The sequence below is a fragment of the Schistocerca serialis genome, chromosome 6, assembly GCF_023864345.2.
Source record: "Schistocerca serialis cubense isolate TAMUIC-IGC-003099 chromosome 6, iqSchSeri2.2, whole genome shotgun sequence".
NCBI lineage: Eukaryota > Metazoa > Arthropoda > Insecta > Orthoptera > Acrididae > Schistocerca > Schistocerca serialis.
Window position 1 is genome coordinate 341,174,190 of NC_064643.1, and position 24,530 is coordinate 341,198,719.

The window sequence follows — 24,530 nt, forward strand, 5'->3', positions numbered from 1 at the left end:
TGAAGTCACTTCATTAGTTGATAAACAAATAATTTAATATACTAATACCTGGAATAATACAGAAAGTACACACACTATAGACAAGTTATTGAACATAGCTAAGTTATCATCCAGCTTGTGAAAGTACATGGAAAATTAGGATTATTCACTCTTACCTGTGTCATTTGTTACCATTTGCTCATATACTTAATAAAAGTTGTGGTCCTAGAGACTGCTACAAGCCATATCCTTGTTATATCAGTTTCATGGCAAAGAAGTGGGGACCCTGTAGTGTGACGTGTGGTGTAGGGGTTCGGAAGCGAGAAGTTCATTGCAAGACATATCTGGAGTTCGTCAAGACCTATGCTAGAGTGCCAGATGCCCAATGCCATGGGAAGAAACCAGCAGAAATTGAAAAATGTAAACTAGATCCGTGCAATGATGAACTCAGGTAAAGAAAGGCGATATGAAAAAGGCTGATGTGTTTATCTTCTTTGTTAAGGAAAAATAATAATTTGATTGTTATAGCTTGAATTAATTTGTTTTTGTTTGCTGAGAGAACTACAGGTATATTCAGTCTATTAAGTATTTACTGCCAAAGGTGCTTATTAGAAGGTAGTAAATTGTTTGTTTATGTATTGGCTAGGTATTGGTAGAACTCACCTTTTCTGGGATATGTGTGTTAGTGAATTTTTACTTTCAGTAGTTTGTTTCTTTTTCCTTCTATATATTTTAATATAGATTTTTCTTTAAAATTCATAACTACCTTTTTCCTCTGTAGCGTCTACAATATCTTGCAATCACAGTTTTTCCCTTGGGCAATGGCTTGTAAATATTTTCTGGTGGATGCTATTGAAGTTCTTGTTTTAATGTATATTGGGAAATGATAAATTGCACTGACTACATTATTAAAGCACATTTTTGAAATTGCAATATTGTTTAGTGTGAAAATGTTTTTTGCACGTCTCAATTTTTAACACATTTCTTGTGTACATTTCTCTCCAGCCATAGCAGATGTTTCATTTCCAGTTAGATGAATACAGAATTTCACAAATTTTTCTCTGAAAGTGTGCAGCAATTTTTCCCATGTAAATATTATTTTGCATGACTTTTTAAATTTTTTAAAAACCAGAATATATGATCATTTGCCCTATAGCACTTGGGTTCACTTTTTGCATGCAAATGTAAACTCTGAATGGGTGCTTGATGATATTTATCAGTATTCAGAATGACTGATGTGTTGTGAATTCAGTGCCAAAGCATCAGTGGGAATTAAGAGTATTTTAATTCAGTCTTGAATGAAGGACTGCCGTGATGGAAAATACCTTAAGTGCTGGAACAGACATGTCTTTCATAAAGTGGCCACAACTTTTATGGCTCCTTCTGCAGCAGCCATATGTCACTGGAGAACAATGGTGCTAAGGGGGACATCACATCATTCATTTATCCAATCCATTATTGATAGATGCAGATGATGGCAAAATGTGAATGCTGTACTAGTGCCACCACTTTCCGTGTATTAAATCACAACAGAGTAACATCGCAGTCTGCTTTATGTCAAAATCACTTAAATCAACAGTTTTACCCATTCTGTGCACATGAAGCCACTCCTCTTTATCTTCAACAGCTGTTACTTATTTTACCATGACACATGCTCTTGGTCTGATGCAAGTGTTCCCATTCAAAAAACATAGGGTGGTCGTAATGTTATGGCTGCACAGTTTATAAAATATTTAATTATTGTGAGTCATACACTTAGTTCCATATTTACAAAAATTATGAAAGTAGTAGAAAACTGTGTCAATTCATTGAAAAGGAATAGAATGTGGTTGTCTTCTAAAATTCAGAATTTCAACAAAGAAGCAAGCAAATATGTAAGTAGTAGAAAACTGTGTCAATTCATTGAAAAAGGAATAGAATGTGGTTGTCTTCTAATATTCAAAATTTCAACAAAGAAGCAAGCAAATATGTGTAAGCAAAATTTTGAGCAGCATTTTGCTGGATGATGCCTCTTCTTCTAGATCTTTTATTATTATATTTTGCCCTTTCCGTGCTCCATATCTTTTGCCACTACATGTATTAACAACATTTGAATCTCTCCTCAGTGATATTATGTGATTTCCCATTGGTTATAATATTTTATATTCCAAAATACCCCATTTTTCAATTATTTTATTCATTTCTTGTAACAATACGTTTGACAGAGAAGACAATTCTTTCTAATGTGGTATATGGTTAGTTACGATATGTTACCTGTGAGAATTTATAAAAGTAATATGCTGGTACTCCATTGTGTTCTGGATATAATTACATTTTTCTTTGGCAATGTACCCCAATCCAAAACTAATGTACCTCTTCAATTCTGCTGATATTCTTGCATTCCGAAAATGTATATTCATGTTGAACTGCAGAGTGCACAGACGTATTCGTAGTACGTTTAAGGTCATTGTTATTTATATTGAGCAAGTAACTTAGCATTTGAACTCTATCTGAGTTTCATGTTTTGTTTTCACTTTTAATTAGTCATAGAAGACTGTTAAACACCTATTTCAACAACAAATCTCTTAATTTCAGAATTACTGAATGTTTATCTTATTGTGAAACAGTTCTTTCAGATTATCATTCACACTACTAATGATGCCACATAGAGTCAGAAACAGCTACAAGCATGATATTTTTTGAGATGAATTTTTGTTTCATAAGTAATTGCAGCCAAGGTAGCTTTTATCACTATCTTTGAGTTAAGCAAAACTGGTATTGTTTTATATGTTATTAGTTACATACTGAATGCAGTTTAGCTTGTTCTTAGGAATTCCAGAGGCTGTTATTTTAATGTATTATTAAAAGCAATTTAATAGTGCAGATGTTACTCAATCACTTTGGAATGCATTTGCAGAAATGAAAATAGCAGTTTGTTTTCCTTTGCAGGCATGGAGTTTCACACTACAACAAAATTTAATGCTATAATTGCTAGCAGGTGAAATTAGTAGTAATAATTTGCGCTACTTCATTGCAGCCTTTTAACACCTTGAGACAAAACTTACCGCCCTTGCATACTGGAGACAGCAATGGCAGTGCATGACTAATTATACTACTGCTCTGCCTGCATTCTGTTTGGCATTTGGTGTACATTTGTAGAAATTAAATATTTCAATAGCTTTTCTACATAACTACTGAGACTAGATGTGCACTTTGTCCAATTATGGAGCATGACAGTGCAACTCTTATGACACGAAATGTGGTTATTGATTGACAGGCAGTTATGGAAGTTCCATAGATCAATTTTCTTGCTATTCAGTCACGTATGCCTGTGAGTAATACTGTAAAATAGAAATTTGAATCAGCCACTAGCATGCTGCAAATGAGGTTCAACTCTGATCTCATCTTGTTTTGGTTTATCTAGTCTCTGAGCCAAATTTAAGGAAAAATCAATTACAAAAAATGTTACAGGCAGAAAATAGCACCCAGGTGTCAGCAGCTGGTTGGTGATAGTTAAATTAATTATACTAATGAGTAACTAAAAGTGAATGATGTGTGTAATTTAAGTGATAATAAACATTAACTTTATGCAGGAATTGGAAAAAATGGAGAAGTGAATCATTATGATGTTTCAGAACAGTGCAGTTACAAGTTAAGAGCTGCTGAGTACATAATGTATCCCCTGTCATATGTTCCATGCTAGCATGTATATGACACATGGCACTTGTATCTTATATAGTCAACAACAAATTTTCTCTGAAAACTGAAGGTGCTTCAAGCGGGTACATGTAAAATATTTCTCAGACAACTGAAGCTTAACAGTGTTAAGGCTAATATAACTCCAGTAGTTGTTCTATCCATAGATTGTCATTCATTTTTTTCATTCATCATGTTCACAGATCCTATTGGAGGAAGACATCTAGGTATATATTACCAAAAGACAAAACAATCATAGAAACTTAATACATTAACTGCGCAAACTTAATAATAGCATTTGTGATTATGCCATATAAATGTAATCTAGTAAATCTTTTCATTTGTTGTTATTTTGTTTTAAAATTGTTAAAAAATTATAAAGTTCGGCTATTGCAATTTCATCTTTGCTCTTAACAAATTAAACCAAACTCATTCAAGTGGCTTCATCAGAAGACCAGCCAAGTGGTTCTTTGCAGCAATATCTTCTAACATAATTTCACCATTCAGAGTCTTTCACAAATGTAGTAGTGTTAGACCTCTGCATTTTGACTGTTGATGATATTCAGGATTTATTGGTAGTTTTAATGCAGACATTTTCTGCTTGTGTCTGTGTATGTGCAGATGGATATGTGTGTGTGTGCGAGTGTATACCTGTCCTTTTTTCCCCCTAAGGTAAGTCTTTCCGCTCCCGGGATTGGAATGACTCCTTACCCTCTCCCTTAAAACCCACATCCTTTCGTCTTTCCCTCTCCTTCCCTCTTTCCTGATGAGACAACAGTTTGTTGCGAAAGCTTGAATTTTGTGTGTATGTTTGTGTTTGTTTGTGTGTCTATCGACGTGCCAGCACTTTCGTTCAGTAAGTCACATCATCTGTGTTTTTAGATATATTAATCCACTTAGTAAGCAATACAACCAAATTGCTTCTTTGGCTCCTTCACTTGCTGAAATAATTTCTGATTCAGTGGTATCTGTAGCCACTACCTCTTGCAACTGACTTGTCCATGATATTGCTCCACCAGCGTACTTTGCCACAGTGTAAGTTGTTGAATGCCTTGTCTGTTTGTCATTAGTGAAAGTAGTTCATTGTAAATTTTCAAATGTTATTCTATGTCATTACTAGTACCATAATTTAATGTGCCTTTCAGATACTGGAATATGTGTTACACTTGATTCCAGTCCTCAGTATTTTCTTCACATCCAATGACAATTGAGATCATATTGTATGCTGACATTTGGAATCTTTCCAGTAGTTGTTTTGTATATTGTTCTTGACTTGTTACAATTGTTCCATCTCCATTTTGCTTTGTTTTTATGCGAAGGGAACTGCCAGGAATACCTGTTGTTATATCAAATTCACATTGTCAGTTGTTCAGAAAGCTATAATTTCTTCATTTTTAATGACAACAATTAGGCCTTCATCAATATAAATTGTTACATAAAGTCTACTTTCTTTATTATGTAAATTGAAGTTGGAGGGGGAAGAAAGGAAAAGGAAGTGACTATTGATGTCAGCTGCATTGAGACTTTATGCGGAATCAGTGGTGATGAGTGAAAGTGTGTGCTGGACCGCAATTTTAACCTAGGATCTCCTTCTTATTAGGCAGTTACGTTAACCAACATGCCCACCCAGACACAGTGTTTATTGCATTGCGGTCACTATTTACATCTACATTTACATCTACATCCATACTCCGCAAGCCACCCAACGGTGTGTGGCGGAGGGTACTTTGAGTACCTCTATCGGTTCTCCCTTCTATTCCAGTCTCGTATTTTTTTGGAAAGAAAGATTGTTGGTATGCCTCTGTGTGGTCTCTAATCTCTCTGATTTTATCCTCGTGGTCTCTTCGTGAGATATACATAGGAGGGAGCAATATCCTGGTTGCTCCTTGGTGAAGGTATGTTCTTGAAACTTCAACAAAAGCCCGTACCGAGCTACTGAACATCTCTCCTGCAGAGTCTTCCATTGGAGTTTATATATCATCTCCGTAATGCTTTAGCAATTACTAAATGATCCTGTAACGAAGCGTGCTGCTCTCTGTTGGATCCTTTCTATCTCTTCTATCAACCCCATCTGGTACGATCCCACACTGGTGAGCACTATTCAAGCAGTGGGCAAACAAGTGTACTGTAACCGACTTCCTTTGTTTTCGGATTGCATTTCCTTAGGATTCTTCCAATGAATCTCAGTCTGGCATCTGATTTACCGACGATCAACTTTATATGATCATTCCATTTTAAATCACTCCTAATGCCTACTCCCAGATAATTTATGGAATTAACTGCTTCCAGTTGCTGACCTGCTATATTGTAGCTAAATGATAAAGGATCTTTCTTTCTGTGTATTCGCAGCACATTACACTTGTCGACACTGAGATTCAATTGCCATTCCCTGCACCATGCGGCAATTCGTTGCAGATCCTCCGGCATTTCAGTACAATTTTCCATTGTTACAACCTCTCGATATACTATAGCATCATCCGCAAAAAGCCTCAGTGAACTTCTGATGTTATCCACTATCTTGGTACACCTCCTGGTGAGCCGCATACTCACTTAGTGCCACCTATCCACAGTCCCTGTCCATGTTAATTTTCATTGTGTTTGCATTAAAACAGACAAGGATCTGCAGTACTGTTTTGAAAATGCATCTTCCCCATGGCTCCCATAAATTGTTCCTACAATGTGGTGCTTGTCTGATTCCCTAGAGATTTTAAATGCGAACATTTTTAGGTTAGGCTTTACCGTGACTGTTACTGACATTAAATGAAACAACAAGTTTACTGTTACCAGTCACGGTGACTGGTAACAGTAAACTTGTTGTTTCATTTAACCCTAGAGATTTGTTTCAAGAGAGATACTCAGCCCGTATTATCTTCAAAACCTTCACCTTCAAGCATTCCATTCAAAGAAGTTGTCTTCACATCAAGTTGTTTTACCATAATCTTCTGTGAATGGTTTCATAATGTGCAACATGTGTAAATACATCTTCATGATCAGTTCCTGCTTCCCGAATTTACTCTTTAGCAATCAATTGGGCCGTGAAGCAAGTACTTCCGTCAGCCATAACTTTTTGATGTGGAACCCAGCAGTTCTGTAATACTTTGACATTCATAGGATATCCAATTAAAGATCCTTATATTGTTTCTGTTAGGTGATTAAATTTCTTCATTAATAGCTTGCATTCATTTTTGTTTCTCATTTGACTGCAGCACTTCATAAAAAGGTTTGGAACTTTTTGTTCATCAGCACCAACTTCGGTTAGCATCAAGAACTCACTTTCCATCCAGGCAGGTTTTCTTCATTTTCTTCTGTTCTCCAGTTTATTTTTTTCAGAAAATTCAGAAGCTTCTGTTTTTAGGAATTCTGTTGTTTCTTTGTTACCATCACTTCACACATGAATTCCTCTAGAATCATGTACACCAAATTTTTCTTCACTTAGACTTCCTCTGGAAGCAGATAGCCTTCTGCATTGGAGGCCATATCCAACTGTATCTGTCCTGAGATTCTTGCAGAGATATTTCAAATTTATCATGATCACTACAGAAACTACAAACTACTTCTGGGTTACATATTATGACATGACTCGAGGTTGCTTTCCTTTCAGAATGAATCCAGACTGTAAATCCATTTTACCAATGAAATACTTACCAAATTTTTAAAAAATAGCTTTATTTTTCAAACTTTGAATGAAAATGTTTGTGATGTGAATGTAGCAACCTGTGCCAAAAATTCTGAGGTGATAGAGTTTTCCTTCTGGTTTATTGTACCTCAACACACATGTGATTTTGACTGGAACTGAAGACCTTCCAGTATGATTTAGGATATAGACTGCTATGTTGCAAGCTTCTGTCTGCAATTCTCTTGGTAATTTACTTGTGTTCAGCATCAAATATGCAGCTTCAACAATAGCTCTATTTTCACATTGCCCCACACCAGTTTGTTCAGTGATGTAGCGTGGAGAAATCAGTAATTCTGTTCCCTTATCTATGAGTAACTGCTGTAATGCTCTTATTATTATTTCATTTGCCTCCATCACATATAAACTGTTTAATAGCATGTTCATTGGTTTGAGCTTCATTCACTTCATTTTTGCATTTCAGAAAGAAACTTTGATGTACCCTACTGGCCAGTAAAATTGCTACACCAAGAAGAAAAGCAGATGATAAACGGTTATTCATTGGACAAATATATTATACTAGAACTGACATGTGATTACATTTTCACGCAATTTGGGTGCATAGATCCTGAGAAATCAGTACCCAGAACAACCACCTCTGGCCATAATAACGCCCTTGATACGCCGGGGCATTGAGTCAAACAGAGCTTGGTGGCGTGTACAGGTACAGCTGCCCATGCAGCTTCAACACGATACCACAGTTCATCAAAAGTAGTGACTGGCTTATTGTGATGTGCAAGTTGCTCGGCCACCATTGACCAGACTTTTTCAGTTGGTGAGAGATCTGGAGAATGTGCTGGCCAGGGCAGCAGTCGAGCGGTTTCTGTATCCAGAAAGGCCCGTACAGGACCTGCAACATGCGGCTTTGTATTATCCTGCTGAAATGTAGGGTTTCGCAGGGATCAAATGAAGCATAGAGCCACTGGTCGTAACACATCTGAAATGTAACATCCACTGTTCAAAGTGCTGTCAATGCGAACAAGAGGTGACTGAGACGTGTAACCAATGGCACCCATACCATCACGCCGGGTGATACGCCAGTATGGCGATGACGAATACATGCTTCCAATGTTCGTTCACCGCGATGTTGCCAAACACGGATGTGACTATCATGATGCTGTCAACAGAACCTGGATTCATCTGAAAAAAATGACGTTTTGCCATTCATGCACCCAGGTTCGTCATTGAGTACACCATCGCAGGCACTCCTGTTTGTGATGCAGCATCAAGGGTAACCGCAGCCATGGTCTGTGAGCTGATACCCCATGCTGCTGCAAACGTCGTTGAACTGTTCGTGCAGATGGTTGTTGTCTTGCAAACGTCCCCATCTGTTGACTCAGGGATCGAGATGTGGCTGCACAGTCCATTTCAGCCATGCGGATAAGATGCCTGTCATCTCGACTGCTAGTGATACGAGGCCGTTGGGATCCAGCACGGCATTCTGTATTACCCTCCTGAACCCACCGATCCATATTCTGCTAACAGTCATTGGATCTCGACCAACACGAGCAGCAATGTCACGATACGATAATCCGCAATCACGATAGGCTACTATCTGACCTTTATCAAAGTCATAAACGTGATGGTACGCATTTCTCCTCCTTACACAAGGCATCACAACAACGTTTCACCTGGCAGCGCTGGTCAACTGCTGTTTGTGTATGAGAAATCGGTTGGAAGCTTTCCTCATGTGAGCATGTTGTAGGTGTCGCCACCAGCGCCAACCTTGTGTGAATGCTCTGAAAAGCTAATCATTTGCATATCACAGCATCTTCTTCCTGTAGGTTAAATTTTGCGTCTGTAGCACGTCATCTTAGTGGTGTAGCAATTTTAATGGCCAGTAGTGTAATTGACTGAAATCTATAAAGGCTACATAAAGTGCTTCCACATGACACTCTACTCTTTGGTCCATTGACATCTGTGTGGATTAGTTTGCCAGTAAGTGTGGAGTGTTCACTCATTTTTTGAATGGTATTCTGTGCATCTTTCACAATGCATAACCATAAGAAAATTCACCTTGCAACCTTGTACGTTGATGTCACATTTCTTCAAGATGTTTTGACATGTTGTTTATTTTGATGACCAAATCTTTCGTGATATGCTTGCAGTGTTTGAGGGGATGCCATTAAGTTCACTTGATGCTCTTTCATAGCCTGATGACATACATATTTAACATGTACAGCTGCTCTTTCATATAGCATGTAATAATGTCGCCACTGGATTTTCCTGAGTCCTAACACTTTATAATAAAAATGTTATATTGCTGCCATTGTATGCATCAGCTGTGGCTGTGAACAAATGAACACTTGCATCAGGCATTCTAGCAATGTAGTATTCATTACTCCCGCTATTTTCAAATTCAGCTGTTCCTTTGCCAAATTCACACCTATTAATACCTTGTTTTCCCAATGAAGTCACTTCGCGAACAACAAACTATAAGGAACAAAGTACTGTTTGTTTGGAGTGATATGCGTAATAGCATCACTATCAGAGTATCATTTATTTCTATCAGTGTAGCTTCAAGTAGAGCAGCTGGCCCAGCGAGAAAATGTTTCCATTAATTTATGTCTATGGTCACAAACTTTTTGTTAACAGATTACCAGTTTCTGTCTATAATGACAATCATTAGATCTGTTTCATAAAAAGAAAGTCCTAATGTACTGCAGCCAAAGTGGCATCATCAAATGTTAAATGCAAAATCAGCACCAGCGTCATCAAATATATATAAATAACATCATATGCATGAGTCGTTGTCAGTAGCACTACTGTTTTTGAACAGTAGTGCTACTGACAACATGACTCATGTGGTGGATCACGGTTGGATAGAGGAGTGAACTGAGTTAGACAAGGTTCAGTATTGGTCTTTGGTAGAGTCTGCTTGCTCAGATTGGTGGCCAAAAAGTGTTTCCACTGTAGGGACTGGGAGAAGGAGAGAAGGTCTTTAACAAGTCCTGCAGTATTGAATTTGGGAGTGGGGCAAAAGGTGAGGCCTTTGGAATTGAATTTGATTATGGGGCAAAAGGTGAGGCCTTTGGAACTCTGCTAACTTTCCAGAATTTCTTAACCTCGAACCTTGCCTCAACATCATTCCCCAAATCCTTCATGCAAACTAACCTTACATCCACAGAAAGAACCGCAGTCCACCATCTAAAAACTGATCCTGACCTTATAATCCTACTTGCAGACAAAGGCTCCACCATTTGTTTTGAACTGCAAGGATTATTTGGCAGAAGGACTCTGTCAGCTGTCAGATACTTCCACCTACAAACCCCGCCACATTGACCCGATTCCAGCAATCCAACAGGATTTCCAGTCACTACTCAAATCCTTAGGCTCATCCCAGAACCTCTCCCCAGAGTCCATCTCTCTACTTACCCCTACCCCTCCCCACACCCCCACCTTCTACATGCTTCCTAAAGTCCATAAACCCAATCACCCAGGACTACCCATTGTGACCAGTTACTGTGCCCCCACTGAGAGGATCTCTACTCTCATAGACCACCACCTTCAACCTATTACCCAGAACCTATCCTCCTATATAAAAGATATCAACCATTTCCTTCCCCAACTATCCATAGTTCCTGTCTCTTTACCACATGGTGTCCTGCTCGTCACTACTGATGCCACCTCCCTGTACACTAACATTCCTAATGCCCATGGCATTACTGCTATTGAACACTACCTTTCCAGATGCCCTATGGATTCCAAACCAACAACCTCCTTCCTAGTCGCCATGACCAACTATATCCTCACCCACAATTATTTCTCCTTTGAAGGCATTACCTACAAACAAATCTGGGGTATAGGTATGGGCACCCGCATGGCACCATCCTGTGCCAACCTGTTCATGGGCCATCTAGAGGAATCCTGCCTAAAAATCCAGAATCCTAAACCCCTGGTACAGATTTATTGATGACATCTTTGCTATCTGGATTGAAGGTGAGGACACCCTATCCACATTCCTCCAGAACCTCAATAACTTCTCCCCCATTTGCTTCGTCTGGTCCTACTCGACTGGGTTGAGTACTTACCTTCCTAGATTTTGTCCTCCACCTCATAGATGGCTACATCAGTACCTCTGCCCATATAAAACCTACTAACCACCAGCAATACCTCCACTTCGACAGTTGCCATCCATTCCATACCAAGAAGTCCCTTCGTACAGCCTAGCCGCCTGTGGTCATCGCATCTGCAGTGATGAGCAGTCCCTTTCAAAATATACCGAGGGTCTCACTGAAGCCTTCACTAACCGTAATTATCTTCCCAATCATGTACAAAAACTAATATCCTGTGCCTTATCTTTCTAGTCTCCCACCACCTCCCAAAGCCTCCCAGTCCGGCCACAGAGGAGCACTCAGTACCATCCGGGACTGGAGCAACTGAATTACATTCTCCACCAGGGTTTCGATTACCTTTCATCGTGCCCTGAAATGAGAAATGTCCTGCCCACTATCCTTCCCACACTACCTGAAGTGGTATTCTGCCATCCAGTGAACCTAAACAACATACTCGTCCATCATTACACAACTCCTGCTCCCAATCTCTCATGACTCATACCCGCGTAATAGACCCAGCTGCAAGACTTTTCCCATACATGCTCCTACCACCACCTACTCCAGTCCGGTCACTAAACCAACAAGCTGTCTGTCCGCATGAATGGCCACTGACAAACTGTGGCCAAAAAGCAAGTGGACCGCCCTGTTGCTGAACATACTACCAACATGATATCCCTCATCTCAATGACTGCTTCACAGCCTGTGCCATATAGATCCTTCCCACCAACACCAGCTTTTCTGAATTGCACAGGTGGCAACTTTCCCTGCAATACATCCTACGTTCCCATAACTCTCCTGGCCTCAACCTTCGTTAGTCACTGTCCTCACCCATCCAACCCCCTCCCTGTTACCATTCCAGCACTACACAGCCATCATTTCACCACCGCACCCAGTCTTTTAATTTCTTGTTATTTCTCTCCTTTCCGCAACTTAAGCCTGCGCCCCCCCCCCCCCCCCCCCCTTTCCTCACCTTCTCTCCTGCCCTCCATCGCATCTAAACTGCAGCACTTCAATGTCTGCCACCCCCACCATACTATCCCTCCCTCTCCCCGCCCCAGCCTCCTCCATACCCCCACCCAGTCGCCACTCCCATCCTGCACTGGTGCTGCTGCTTGCAGTGTGGTTTCAGTTTTCTGAGACAGCAGACGTGTGTGTGCAAGTTGCGTTTGCACGTGTGTGTGTGTGTGTGTGTGTGTGTGTGTGTGTGTGTGTGTGTGTGTGTGTCTATTGCTGACAAAGGACTTAATGGCCAAAAGCTATAATTGTGTGAATCTTTTTGGTGTGCCTATCGTGACTCCCACTGTATGGTGAGTAGCAACTTACCTTCCCTAATAAGAAAATTTTTGATTCACTTACTCATTTGGCATCTTGATAGTGACTGTTATTCCATTCCCTTTTCATGTGTTAGAAATGAGAAATGGAGTTGTTTCTTTTGTATTTTATTCATGAAATTTGATAATTTTCTCTGTGTAGATAAAATTCAGCCATTAAATATTCTTTCAGACAATGTATTCTTGTCATGTTTCATTAATTCTTCATTTAGGTCTACAATTAATTTTCCAGATTAGCTACATGTTTGGTAATATCCCCTTTTCCATTGCAGTTAACCCAAAAAACGATTTCAATTAATATGTTTCAACACATTATAGCTCTGTTTATAGTACTGATTGGACGAGTGAGGAAGTGATCTGAAGAATGAAAACTCAAGTGGACTGACTTGTCCACGTTACACATTATCACATTCTCATCTGTAGGCTGAGAGAGAGTGTAGAACCAATTTTCCTCCAAAACTGCCAGAAGAAATATAAAAACAGTATTTCCATTTGCTGCAGAGATCCTTGTGAAATGAAATAAAGCATTCAAAAATTGATACTACAATTAAAGGTGAAGGTAGCTAAAATTGTAAAATGAAGATTAATTCAAAAATTCAGCAAGAGAGCCAGTTGAGGTTCTACAGGCAAGAGGCAGATAACTACCTTCGGCTGTTAAAAAAGGAAAAGCAAGAGAAGAAGGTTTGGAGAAGAATGATAATGGAAATGCTGAACTTAACTCACATTGGTGAAGACAAAGATTGACACATACAGTGTAAAAAACAAGGCCTGTAACACAAGAGAAAACTGCTGTTTTATAGAGAGGAGACTAGAGTAGAATGGAAATCATCTAAACAGTAAGCAGAAAGACAAATCCCTGACAAATGCTAAAGACATTGATAAATGATACTTGAATAAAATATGACATCGAAAGTTTGTTGAGAGAGAGAGAGTGTGTGTGTGTGTGTGTGTGTGTGTGTGTGTGTGTGTGTGTGAGAGAGAGAGAGAGAGAGAGAGAGAGAGAGAGAGAGAGAGCACATGCGTTTATTTGTAGATGTGCTGTTACATACATGAAGACATGCAGCAATATATTGTCTTTTGGAAGGTACTTCCCACATTGTGTTCAGGCTTTCCATAGCCAGCTTCAATTTCTTTAGTGTGTTTACAGATGAATAGTCCTGAGAACAGTATTTATCTCATAATAGCCAGCAGTTTTGATATCCCACTATAGGATACTTGTGAATAAACACTCGTGTACACTACAACCCCATAACTAGCATAGTTTATTTATTTAATATGTGAGTGAAGAGGTCTCGTACCATTTCAAGTCGGTAATATATAGTACAAGGATAACCTGCATAAGAATAAACAAATTTAAAAGTTGTGATATTTTGTTAAATCAGTTGCCAAGTGCCTAGATTTTGTTTCTTCCTGGCGTTAAGTAAATTTCATGATATAAAAGTGGAAAACAGCATACAGTTTGAAGCAAATTAAAACTGATAGTTCAGCAATCCATTCAAAAGTGCAATTTACATCTGTTCTTGCTGCTGAAGAACAAATAAAATAATTGAATAAAGCACTAACCATTTATAATACTGCCATTGCATAATATGCACTAATCTATGAGTGCAAACGTTCGTATAGTTTAAGTTGTTTATGCAAGATATGTCATCTACACAGTGACAAATGTATAAGGGGCAGACAAATGAAAACTAGATTGATGGAAAGAAGTCAGTGCCTTCAGGGAGAAGTGTTTGTGGTTGCCTATAGAACCATGATTGCACCCATGTGTGCATTTCTTTGTGTGAAGCAAATTGATAGCCATGAATGTATTTCTTCAGGACTCCAAAAACATGGACATTGCGTGGGGAGAGAGCAGAACTGTAGGGAGTATGTGTAAAGGCTCCCACTGAAACTTCCGCAGCTTAGTCTAAACAGCCCCATACACATCGTAATACTGTCACAGTCCTGATCTCTCCTCATGTGATTTCAAATTTTTTGTGGCCCTGAAGCAAGACAGTCATGACCAGCAATTTTCTTTGCATGAAGAGATACACAGATTGGTGCAGTTATGAGCCTGAAGGCTACCATGAACATTTTTCCATGAAGGAATCAACAGTCTTGTCTCTCACAGTGGGATAAATGCATTAGCAGTATGGCAATTACTTTTGAAATGAAAAACAATTTACTTACTGTTTTTTCCACTTGTCTCATTTCATTTGACCACCCCCCCCCCTTACACATTACAATGACATTACCCTCTGTTCCTCTCTACTTATCAACCAGTACTCCCACTTAATAACAACCTCTGTAAGACTACAGAAATCCTTTGTGGAATAGTGACTTCCTCATGCTCACAGGAAAACTATAGAAGAGTATTTTGATATTAGTCATTGTTCTTACTAACATTATATTTTGACTATTATAAAACATTTTTTTTTAAATTTGAGAAATGCTTAGTTGTAATTTCATTGTTTTACTACAACATTTTAGTATTAGCAACATTTCGTTTCAACAGAGCCATGATGACCTCCAGATTTTTGTGTTTCAGTTATAAAACATTTCATCTATGAGTAGATATTGTTCTCTTTCAACAAAGAATTTACTTTCTCTTTCTGTATGGGTCGAACAAATTGGTAATGAATTGAAATGGGGGAAATAAGAAGCATATGTCACAGCATAGCTAAAAGAAAGGATGGCTTGATATACCTCATATTAAAGCATCAAAGAATCATCATTTGGTAATAGAGGCAGTGTCATACCAATATGACTCTGTCTCTGACAGAACTGCCAAAGCCATGCCCCGTAAACAACATTTCTGCAATTTTGTCTACATAGATTTAGAAAATTTTATAATTTTGTAATGAGGGTTAATAAAAATGAAGCAATATTGGAAAATATTACTTAAATGGATTATATTAAAGAAAAAATTGTCACTATAAATTAAATGTATCATTGTAGTGTTTATAATTAAGTGTTGAGAAAATAACCCTCTCTAGAATTATGTTTTTGTTAAAGTTTTAACTTGCATTTCCTTTGAGTGAAGGAAACTCACTGACTGGGTGATTGAAGTCAAGTTTAAATTCTGTACGGTATTCTGTCACCAAGATAGGTACATTTGACAGTTGTCTTTTTTTCTTTAAATTTAGATGGGCATAGTATTATAAGGCACTTGTAGAAGGCTTATTCTCAAATTATTTTTTCTTTTTTAGATAATAGATTGTATCAAGCAAAACAACAAAATTACTGGTGGGATGTACCAGTAAATTTCAAATTCCCCTCCCCCCCTCCCCCCCCCCCCCCCAAAAAAAAAAAAACCCTCTGGTTGTTTCCTTCACTGTCAGTCCTCAGACTTCAGTTAGCAGAAATCAGTAAAATTCAGAAGCCTTCAGTCATTTCTTTGTTGTGGGTGATATGACACTGTAAGTAATGTTGTGGCAACAGTGGGTCAAGGGGAAAAACTTTTCACAGGCAGAAGATAGGAACATGAGGATAAATCATGTTCCCCCATTTCAGTTCTTAAACAATCTTTCTTTCTTGTTGGGTTTTATATCTCCTCTATTTCTAGGAGTCTGTCTCACCTTCCCATGGTGCAACGTGAATGGAGGAAAGTGTGAGAGATAAAAATTATAGAGAGAGAGATCAAGGCTTGGCCACAGAAAGTAGATTAAGATGGATTTAGGTTGCAGTAATTCATGCAGAGATGAAGAGGTCTGGACAAAATTGAGGAGCACAAAATGTTGCATCAAAACAGTGTACAGGTTGAAGACAATGGGATTGTGTACCTACAGAAAAAAAAAGAGCATTGCAAATTACTCCATTGCCATTAAGTAGTTCTGCTGTTTGAGTAAAACTTATCATGTCTTCTTGTCTAGTCTTCTTTAAATTATGCTTGTTTTGAAGATCATTCTTATGAAACATCAGAGGAAGTTTCATTTAATATATTAGATCATCATATGACAAGAAAGTGCCTGACTGATGAGGAAAGTCAGAAGGTACAGATTTACGCTTGTGCACGTAATTTGTTATTAACTTGACAAGCGTAATTTTGTAAAAGATTTATTTTGCCTCATTTCATAATATTTCAATAAATTTTTTGTGCTTTCCTGTCATAGATATTACTGTGGACTTCAGTAGTATGTCTGAAACAATTATATCAGCAAGTTTGATAACAAATGGAAAATTACTGATGAATATGGGAAGCAGAGAAGTAAGGGGGGGGGGGGGGGGGGAGGCATAAAATTCCAAAGAATTTAAAAGAAAGAGTAATAGAGGTTGGGGAGGAGGAGGAGGAGGAGGAGGAGGAGGAAGAGGAAGAAGAAGAAGAGGAAGAAGAAGAAGAAGTAGAAGAGGAGGAGAGAAATCATATGAGAACATACACACTCACGATCAATGGAATCAAGAGTTCACTAATGTTTTGTAAAGGGAGCACTCCTGTTAGCACACCAAAGGGAGTAAATAGTTCATTGTGCCACATGACTAGGATGCTGTCATGGCTTGTACTGATCATTGGCTTGGCAGCTGAGCACAGGACAGGCAAGGTGTACAGTGTCAGCACATTTAGGAGTGGCCTATTTGATGATGTCCAATACATGGGGCAATCAATTTCCAAGGACAAACAAGGTGCCACTGCCTTAAAAGATGCACCATGAGTGAATCACCTGCCAATTAATTGCTGCACTACAGGGATCAGGTGGCAGCAATACCATCTAGATTCACCTCATTGCAAGGGGATACAGAAGACACTAATTCAGGCATGAATCTATACTCACCGCAATTTACAGTGCTCATTATGCAAACAGTGCCACTGAATGTTCGGGTCATCTGGCTGATGAGCAACAATTCACATAGTAAAAACAATGACTATGTAAGAGAATGTGGAAAATGAAATGAGGTAATTTTCCTGCTTGACAAAACAGGACATCATTCAGATAGGTGAAGATATTCTGCTTGATGGGCCTGCTGTCACTAGTGAACAATATTGGAACCTAGTGATCAATCATATATAAGGTTGTTTGCCTACAGAGTCCTACAGGCAACCCATAATTTCAGCTTTACTATGCAGTGCCTTGCTACTACTGATATGTGTCAGAATGCCTCTAGGAACATTCCATAGATATGAGGGTGCCTGTGTGGGCCCCATCACCCTTAACATCTACCCTGTTTAGCATATTTGAGACCCTAAGACTCGTCTCATGACCAATTCATGTAAATTATCAGTCATGGTTGAGTGATCGTTAACCAGAATGGTTCCCAATGCCTTTAATGTTTCATGGGTATAACTTCATGATAATGTTGCTATCATGATGCTAGCCACTGCTTATTGAGTGTAACTAATTCAGTAGTTCATGACTGTGTGATTAAAAATATTGAAAATTACTAAAAACTTTATTAGTGGCAGAATGTTTTACAGTTTTAGTTTAAATTGGCATGTAATCTCAGAAATAAAACACATCTAATAAAATGAATATTCAAAAAGGGAACTAACTGTTTCAAAAAAAGGTGGTTCAGTGCTCTTAAACACAATCTACATGATTAGCCTCATATGTACCTCACCTCATTATTTTAGATACTTGAACTATGAGATTCAGCAACGGGCAGAGAAGTCCCACAGAAATCTATAGAATCTGAATAATGTGGGATAATAAATTAGGGGATATCAAAAATTTGCAGTCTTTGATTTGATTTCTCAAATGTAGCTCTCTTGCAATGTGTTCTCATTGCGTCTAATATAAGAAACTTACTTAAAGAGTTCATCTAAATTAGAGTCACATAAATATGTATTATACACTATATAGCCAATAAATATGTATTGCTCATGCTAACTTAACAACTTGGGAATGACTTTATGTGTAAAGGCACCAACAATACAGACACCACAGCTGGTACTTAATGAAAACAAAGCCTTCATATCTATATTAGTGCAATTGGTAAGCATAAAAGTAATTTACAAAAATGTGTAATGTTTAATATGAGGGTTATTACAAATGTGCACTCCTTAACTTAACTCATTAAGTAAACCCCTTAAGTTGTCTGCAATATGCAAACATTCTTCTGAGCAACATCATTATGTTTACTCTCCTCTTTTTCTGGAGGGAAACTGAAAGTATATGAGACTTGTTTGATGTAAGCATCTTTAAACATATTCATCTACTGAGACTATTTTGTAGCACCCAGTGGAAAGTTATTTGGATGATAGATGAGGTAATATTTTACTTCCACTACTAATATATACTTGTAAAGTGTAATAAATGCTTGTAGAGAGTTGCTTATTATGCTGTTTCAAAGGTGCAAATGCATTGTACTCATAGAATATTCAGTAAATCTTGTTTTCTGTGGAGGAAAGAGGCACAAGTTTAATTATTCTAAGATTTATTTTTTATGGATGCGATATTTCCCTTTGTGACATGTTCCAAAAGTAATGGCTGTATACAATGAAAACCCATTGGCACACAGCCTATCCACTTTCATGTATGTGCATCACATGTTATGCTAAAACTGCAGGAAGTTAAACGAAGATAGTTAATCTGTTTCATTTATTTTTCTGCCCATCTCATCATAGGAACTCAGTGAAATTTTTTGTAGCTGTCTCTTTTATTTAAGTGGACTTTTTCAATTACGCCACTCGTCATTGCCTGTAACTGCTGAAATGAGTAAAATATTGTTTGCTCTGCTTTAATTGTATTCAATGAAAATGTAAATGTTCCCAAATGACACTTTTCAATCTGTAGTGGAGGATGTGCTATCTGCTAGACTGGAGCAAAAAGAAATGCCTATGTTATCGGTGTTCAATAACCGTCAAACTTTTGCAGAGCATCTTGTAATAGCCTAGTGCTTTGCTCAAACTTTTTCACCTTTTGTGCACTAATTACTAACCTTTACACTGTACCAGAGACTCGTGGTCTGGCTGATTTGTTACAATTCCTTCTAATTTAAATTTTTGATATCTGTGTGAAGATAATAAATGGGTTAAAATATGAAGGACTTGTGTTATTTGATAGTTCCTGCCAACTATCAGAACTTCAAACAAATTTTGAATTCTACATTACCATGGAAGACTTGTGCCCATTTTTTAAGTGTTTTCAGAGTGCACCTATAATAAGGTTCCAGCCTGATGTATCTTAGCCCAAACAGAGATATGTTTTCTTTTCTGTACATTGGATTTATTTGCTTTTAATTTAAGTCCATTAAATGCAAACAGTTTACTATATATGTCCAGTGTGAATTACCAGTTCGCTAAATTGTATCACTGACCATAACTCATGACTCACAGAGTTGACTGCTCCAGCCTCCTCAAGACTTTTAATTATGTTGTTGAGACTTTTATGGACAGAAGGTACATAAAGGAACTGTATGAAAGACAAAGTGTAGCAAGAATAGGCAATCTGACTATTCAAAGAGGTGTTAGATTTTTGTCACCAATGATTTTCAGTATTGATTCTGAGAAATTTAGGAATAAAACCTTTTTTTAGGAAATAAGTGACATAATAGTGGAAGGAGAAAGGAACACCAAGCATTGATAACAGGATCATAAGAACTACAATTTGTGATAGAGGGGGTTGTAAAAGTCATGGAATAGTGATATGCACATATACATATGGCAGTATTGAAGGGTATTGCCTTGATGAAGCTATCATTTGTACTCAGGTGATTTACGTGAAAAGGTTTCTGATGTTATTTTGGCTACACAACATGAATTGACAGACTTTGAACATGGAATGGTAGTTGGAGCTAGAAACATTGGACATTCCATTTTGGAAACCATTAGGGATTTCAGTATTCCGAGATCCACAGTGTCGACAGTGTGCCAAAAATACCAAATTTCAGGCCTTACCTCTCACCAAGAACAATGCAGACAGAGAGCAGCTTCATTTTTGTAAAGCTGTCAGTGCTACAGATAAGCACCACTGCATGAAATAACCACAGAAATCAGTGTGAGTCGTATGACAAAGGTGTCCATTAGGACAATGCAGCAAAATTTAGTGTCAATGGACAATGGCAGCAAACGACCAAAATGAGTGCCTTTGCTAACAGCACAACATTGCCTGCAATGCATCTCCTGGGGTTGTGACAATATCAAGTGGACCCTACATGACTGGAAGTCACAGCCTGGTCAGATGAGTCCCAGTTTCAGTTGGTAAGAGCTGCTAGTAGAGATTGAGTGTGACAAAGATTCCACAAAGCCACGGATCCATGTTGTCAACAATGCACTGCGCAAGCTTGCGGTGACTCCATAATGGTGTGGGCTGTATTTATGAACTGATCATTGTCTGGTAATAATTATGTTCGGCTACTTGGAGACCATTTGCAGCCATTCATGGACTGCATGTTCTCAAACAATGATGGAATTTTTATGAATGGCAATGCACCATGTCACTGACCCACAATTATTAGCAGTTGGTTTGAAAGACCATTCTGGACAATTCGAGCAAATGATTAAAATGCACCATGTCACCAGGTCACAATTCTTTGCGATCAGTGTGAAGACCATTCTGGACAATTGAAGTGAATGATTATGTCACCCTGACCACCTAAATGGATCCCATCGAACATTTATGGCACATAATTGAGAGGTCAGTCTGTGCACAAAATCCTGCACCAGCAACACTTTCACACTTATGGATGGCTGTAGAGGAAGCATGGCTCAATATTTCTGCAGGGAACTTCCAACAACTTGTTGAGTCCAGGCCATGTCTAGTTGCTACACTATGCTGGGCAAAAGGAGATACAACACAAAATTAAGAGGTATCCCTTGACTTTTGTCACCTCAGCGTAGAACGAAGACAAATGTAAAAAAACCAAACTAATGAGAATCAAAACGCACAGTCCTGTCATAGTATCATTGGAAAGGAACAATTTGAAACAAGTAATATTTTTTTTGTTACTTTGGGAGCGTAGTGATGAAAAGTGAAGCTGTGTGAGGAAAATGACAATTGCAATATGTCTGGGTAAAAGAGCTTTTGAAGAAGTGAAAGGTTTGTTAACAGCAAAATGAATTTTGATAGAACTAAGGAAGAGATTTGTAAATTGTTTTATGTGGGATGTGAGCTATTACCAGGCTGTCTGTTTCATAAGTCACGGTTGTAAACTACTGTCACAAAATATTTGCAGAAGAATGGAAACACTGGCAGAAGTCGACCTTAGGGAAGATCAATTTGGGTTCCGGAGAACTACTGGAACACACAAGGCAATACTGACCGTATGACTTATCATAGAAAATAGGTTAACGAAAGGCAAACTTACTTTTATGGCTTTTGTAGATTTAGAGAAAGTGTATAATATTGTTAACAGGAAAAATTCTATGAAATTGTGAAGGTAGCAGAAGGGCAAAGGTGAATAAAATGTGAAATGGAATTTTTTATAAATTTATTTAAGCTTCAGAAAAACTCATACACATGAACTTATTTTTCTGTATAGTTTCCTATTTTCTCTGACTGTTTCATTTTGTGGTCAAAACAAATGAAAACTGCAGGGTGTCAAGTTCGGATGTAAGGATGATTTCTAGTGTAGTCCAGAATAATTCTAGAATTTTTTGTTGAGTTTGGGCAACTGTGCGGGGTCGAGTGTTGTCATGAAGCACAATCACATCCTGTATCGGAAATGAATGCCTTTTCCGATGATTTGTTTAGTCCAAAATTCGGCAGTAGTCTGCAGTATTCACAGTACTGAGTTCATGGAGAAAATTGATGAGAAGAACTTCTTTAAAATCAACAAAAGTCTGTTGCAAATATTCTCCTCATTCATACTGGTCCTCAGACAACATTGGTGAGATGGATTCTCAACTGTGCCTCATCATTGTAAAAACAGTTTGTGCCACACATACACTTGCATCTTGAACCGTACACCAAATCTTTTAAAAATTTTGGATAGTTTTATGCCCTCTGCTGTGAGAAACCTGATTATGATGTGTTGCATAACAGATGATGGTACCTCTTGCTCTGACATTGCGATTCTGACTAAAGAAACAGTACTGCAACATTCTGGCTGTGGAGAACAATCACTGGAAATGAAAGCAACAATGAGCAGGGATTATACTGCTCTCTGTTTACAAAAAGATGCATAAAACAAAAATTCTGATTTATATTTGATTCACACTTGTAAAATACAGGGAGCAAAATACTGCAAGTGTCATCAGTTACAAGAATCAAATGACATGAAAAAGTAGTGGTTGAGAAAGGAGTGAAACAGGGTTGTAGCCTATCCCCAATTTACTCAGTATGTTCATTGAGAAAGTGGTAAGGCAGGCAAAGAAAAGTTTGGAGAAGAAATTAATGTTGAGGCAGAAGAAATAAAAACTTTGAGGTTTGCTGATGACCTTGTAATTCTGTCAGAGTCAGCAAAGAACTTGAAATTATGGTTAAAAGGAATGGTCAGTGTCTTGATTGGAAGACATACAAAGAACATTAACCCTGCAGTAGTTGGACATGGACTGACAGTCTGCACGAATCTATTTTTTCTTTCCTTTCCATTTTTTCCGACCTAGGAATCACATGACCTGAGTACCCTTTATTTATTAGCAGTACTACATTACTCTTTTGTTTCGTTTTGACTAGAGCAGAAATGGTGAAATGGTCAAGAATTATGGTCTGACAGTCCCATGAGAGCAGGAGCATTTGATATAATTTGCATTGTTGCTTTGAGGATAAACAGTAAAAGGGAAGCCATAACAGACTTACTATACTTTATTCTCAAGGTATTTCTTATTATTGCGATGTTACCTTCTCTCAGTTGCATTATTTTGATAGGGACAGGTCAGTTAGTTGTTCTGTTTATATATTTTTGCTGAGTTCAAGAAGCAAAGTAAATGTCCAGAAGGTTCAGATTTGTATTAGGAAAATCTTGTACTATTTATTCCCAAGAAAGGCAAAAATGTTGTATCCTGTCTCCACCATGTTGACAGTGTTGGTGAAGAGAAAGGCACAGCAGAAATGATAGTTATATACAACAAGAAAAAAGGAGTTGTAAACATGTGTGACAGTTGTTTGCTGTCTAAATGTGCACAAGAAATTCTTGCAAATGCCCATTGACATATTTTATTCTCTGCTAATGTTGAAAGTATCAGTTCTGTAGTTAATCCATGCTGCTAACATTCCAGTCAGCTACACTGGACAAAGAGATTTTCTGTGCCTGTCGTCTTATTAGCCTAAGCTGTCACTAGAATTTAAACATAGTAAATTATATATTCACAATTACTTTGTTAATTTTTACTTATAAATCTACACTTACCTCCACATGGGCCGACAGTCCATAGCGACTACTAATGGTATGAACCATGGTGCAACTTCTGCTGGGTTAACAAAAGCACAAAAAGTGTAATGGAGCACAAGTGAATTAAATTAGGAAATGGTGAGAGAATTAGAATAGGAAATGAGACACTAAAAGTAGTAGATGAATTTTGGTATTTGGACGGTAAAATAACTGGTGATGGCCAAAGTAGAGACGCTATAAAATGCAGACTGAAAATGGAATGGAAAGCGTTTCTACAGAAGAAAAATTTGTTAACATCGAATCTAAATTTAACTTTTAGGAAGTCTTTTCTGAAGGCATTTGTCTATAGTGTAGCCTTGTCAGCAGCAAAATGTGAACAACAAGCAGTCCAGACAAGAAGAGAATAGAAGCTATTGTAGTGGGTATTGGGTATTTCACATAACTAATGAGGAGGTACTGAACAGACTTTGACTAAAAGAAGGTCTCAGTTGATAGGACACATTCTGAGACATCAAGAAATTGTCTGTTTAGTATTGGAGGGAAGTGTAGGGATTAAAAATTACAGAAGGAGTCTAAAAGACAACTAAATTAAAAAAGTTCAAATGGATGTGGGTTTCAATAGTTACTCGG

The 24,530-nt window shown here is 38.0% G+C and overlaps 1 protein-coding gene across 1 annotated transcript in view; it reads left to right on the top strand.

Moving 5' to 3' along the window:
* LOC126484512 (protein madd-4-like) overlaps positions 1–24,530 on the top strand; it is a 320,139-nt gene that overhangs the window by 106,180 nt on the left and 189,429 nt on the right. Inside the window, exon 9 of the mRNA XM_050108049.1 lies at positions 242–430. Within this exon, the coding sequence (XP_049964006.1) occupies positions 242–430 (189 nt within the window). The remainder of the gene's footprint in view (positions 1–241; positions 431–24,530) is intronic.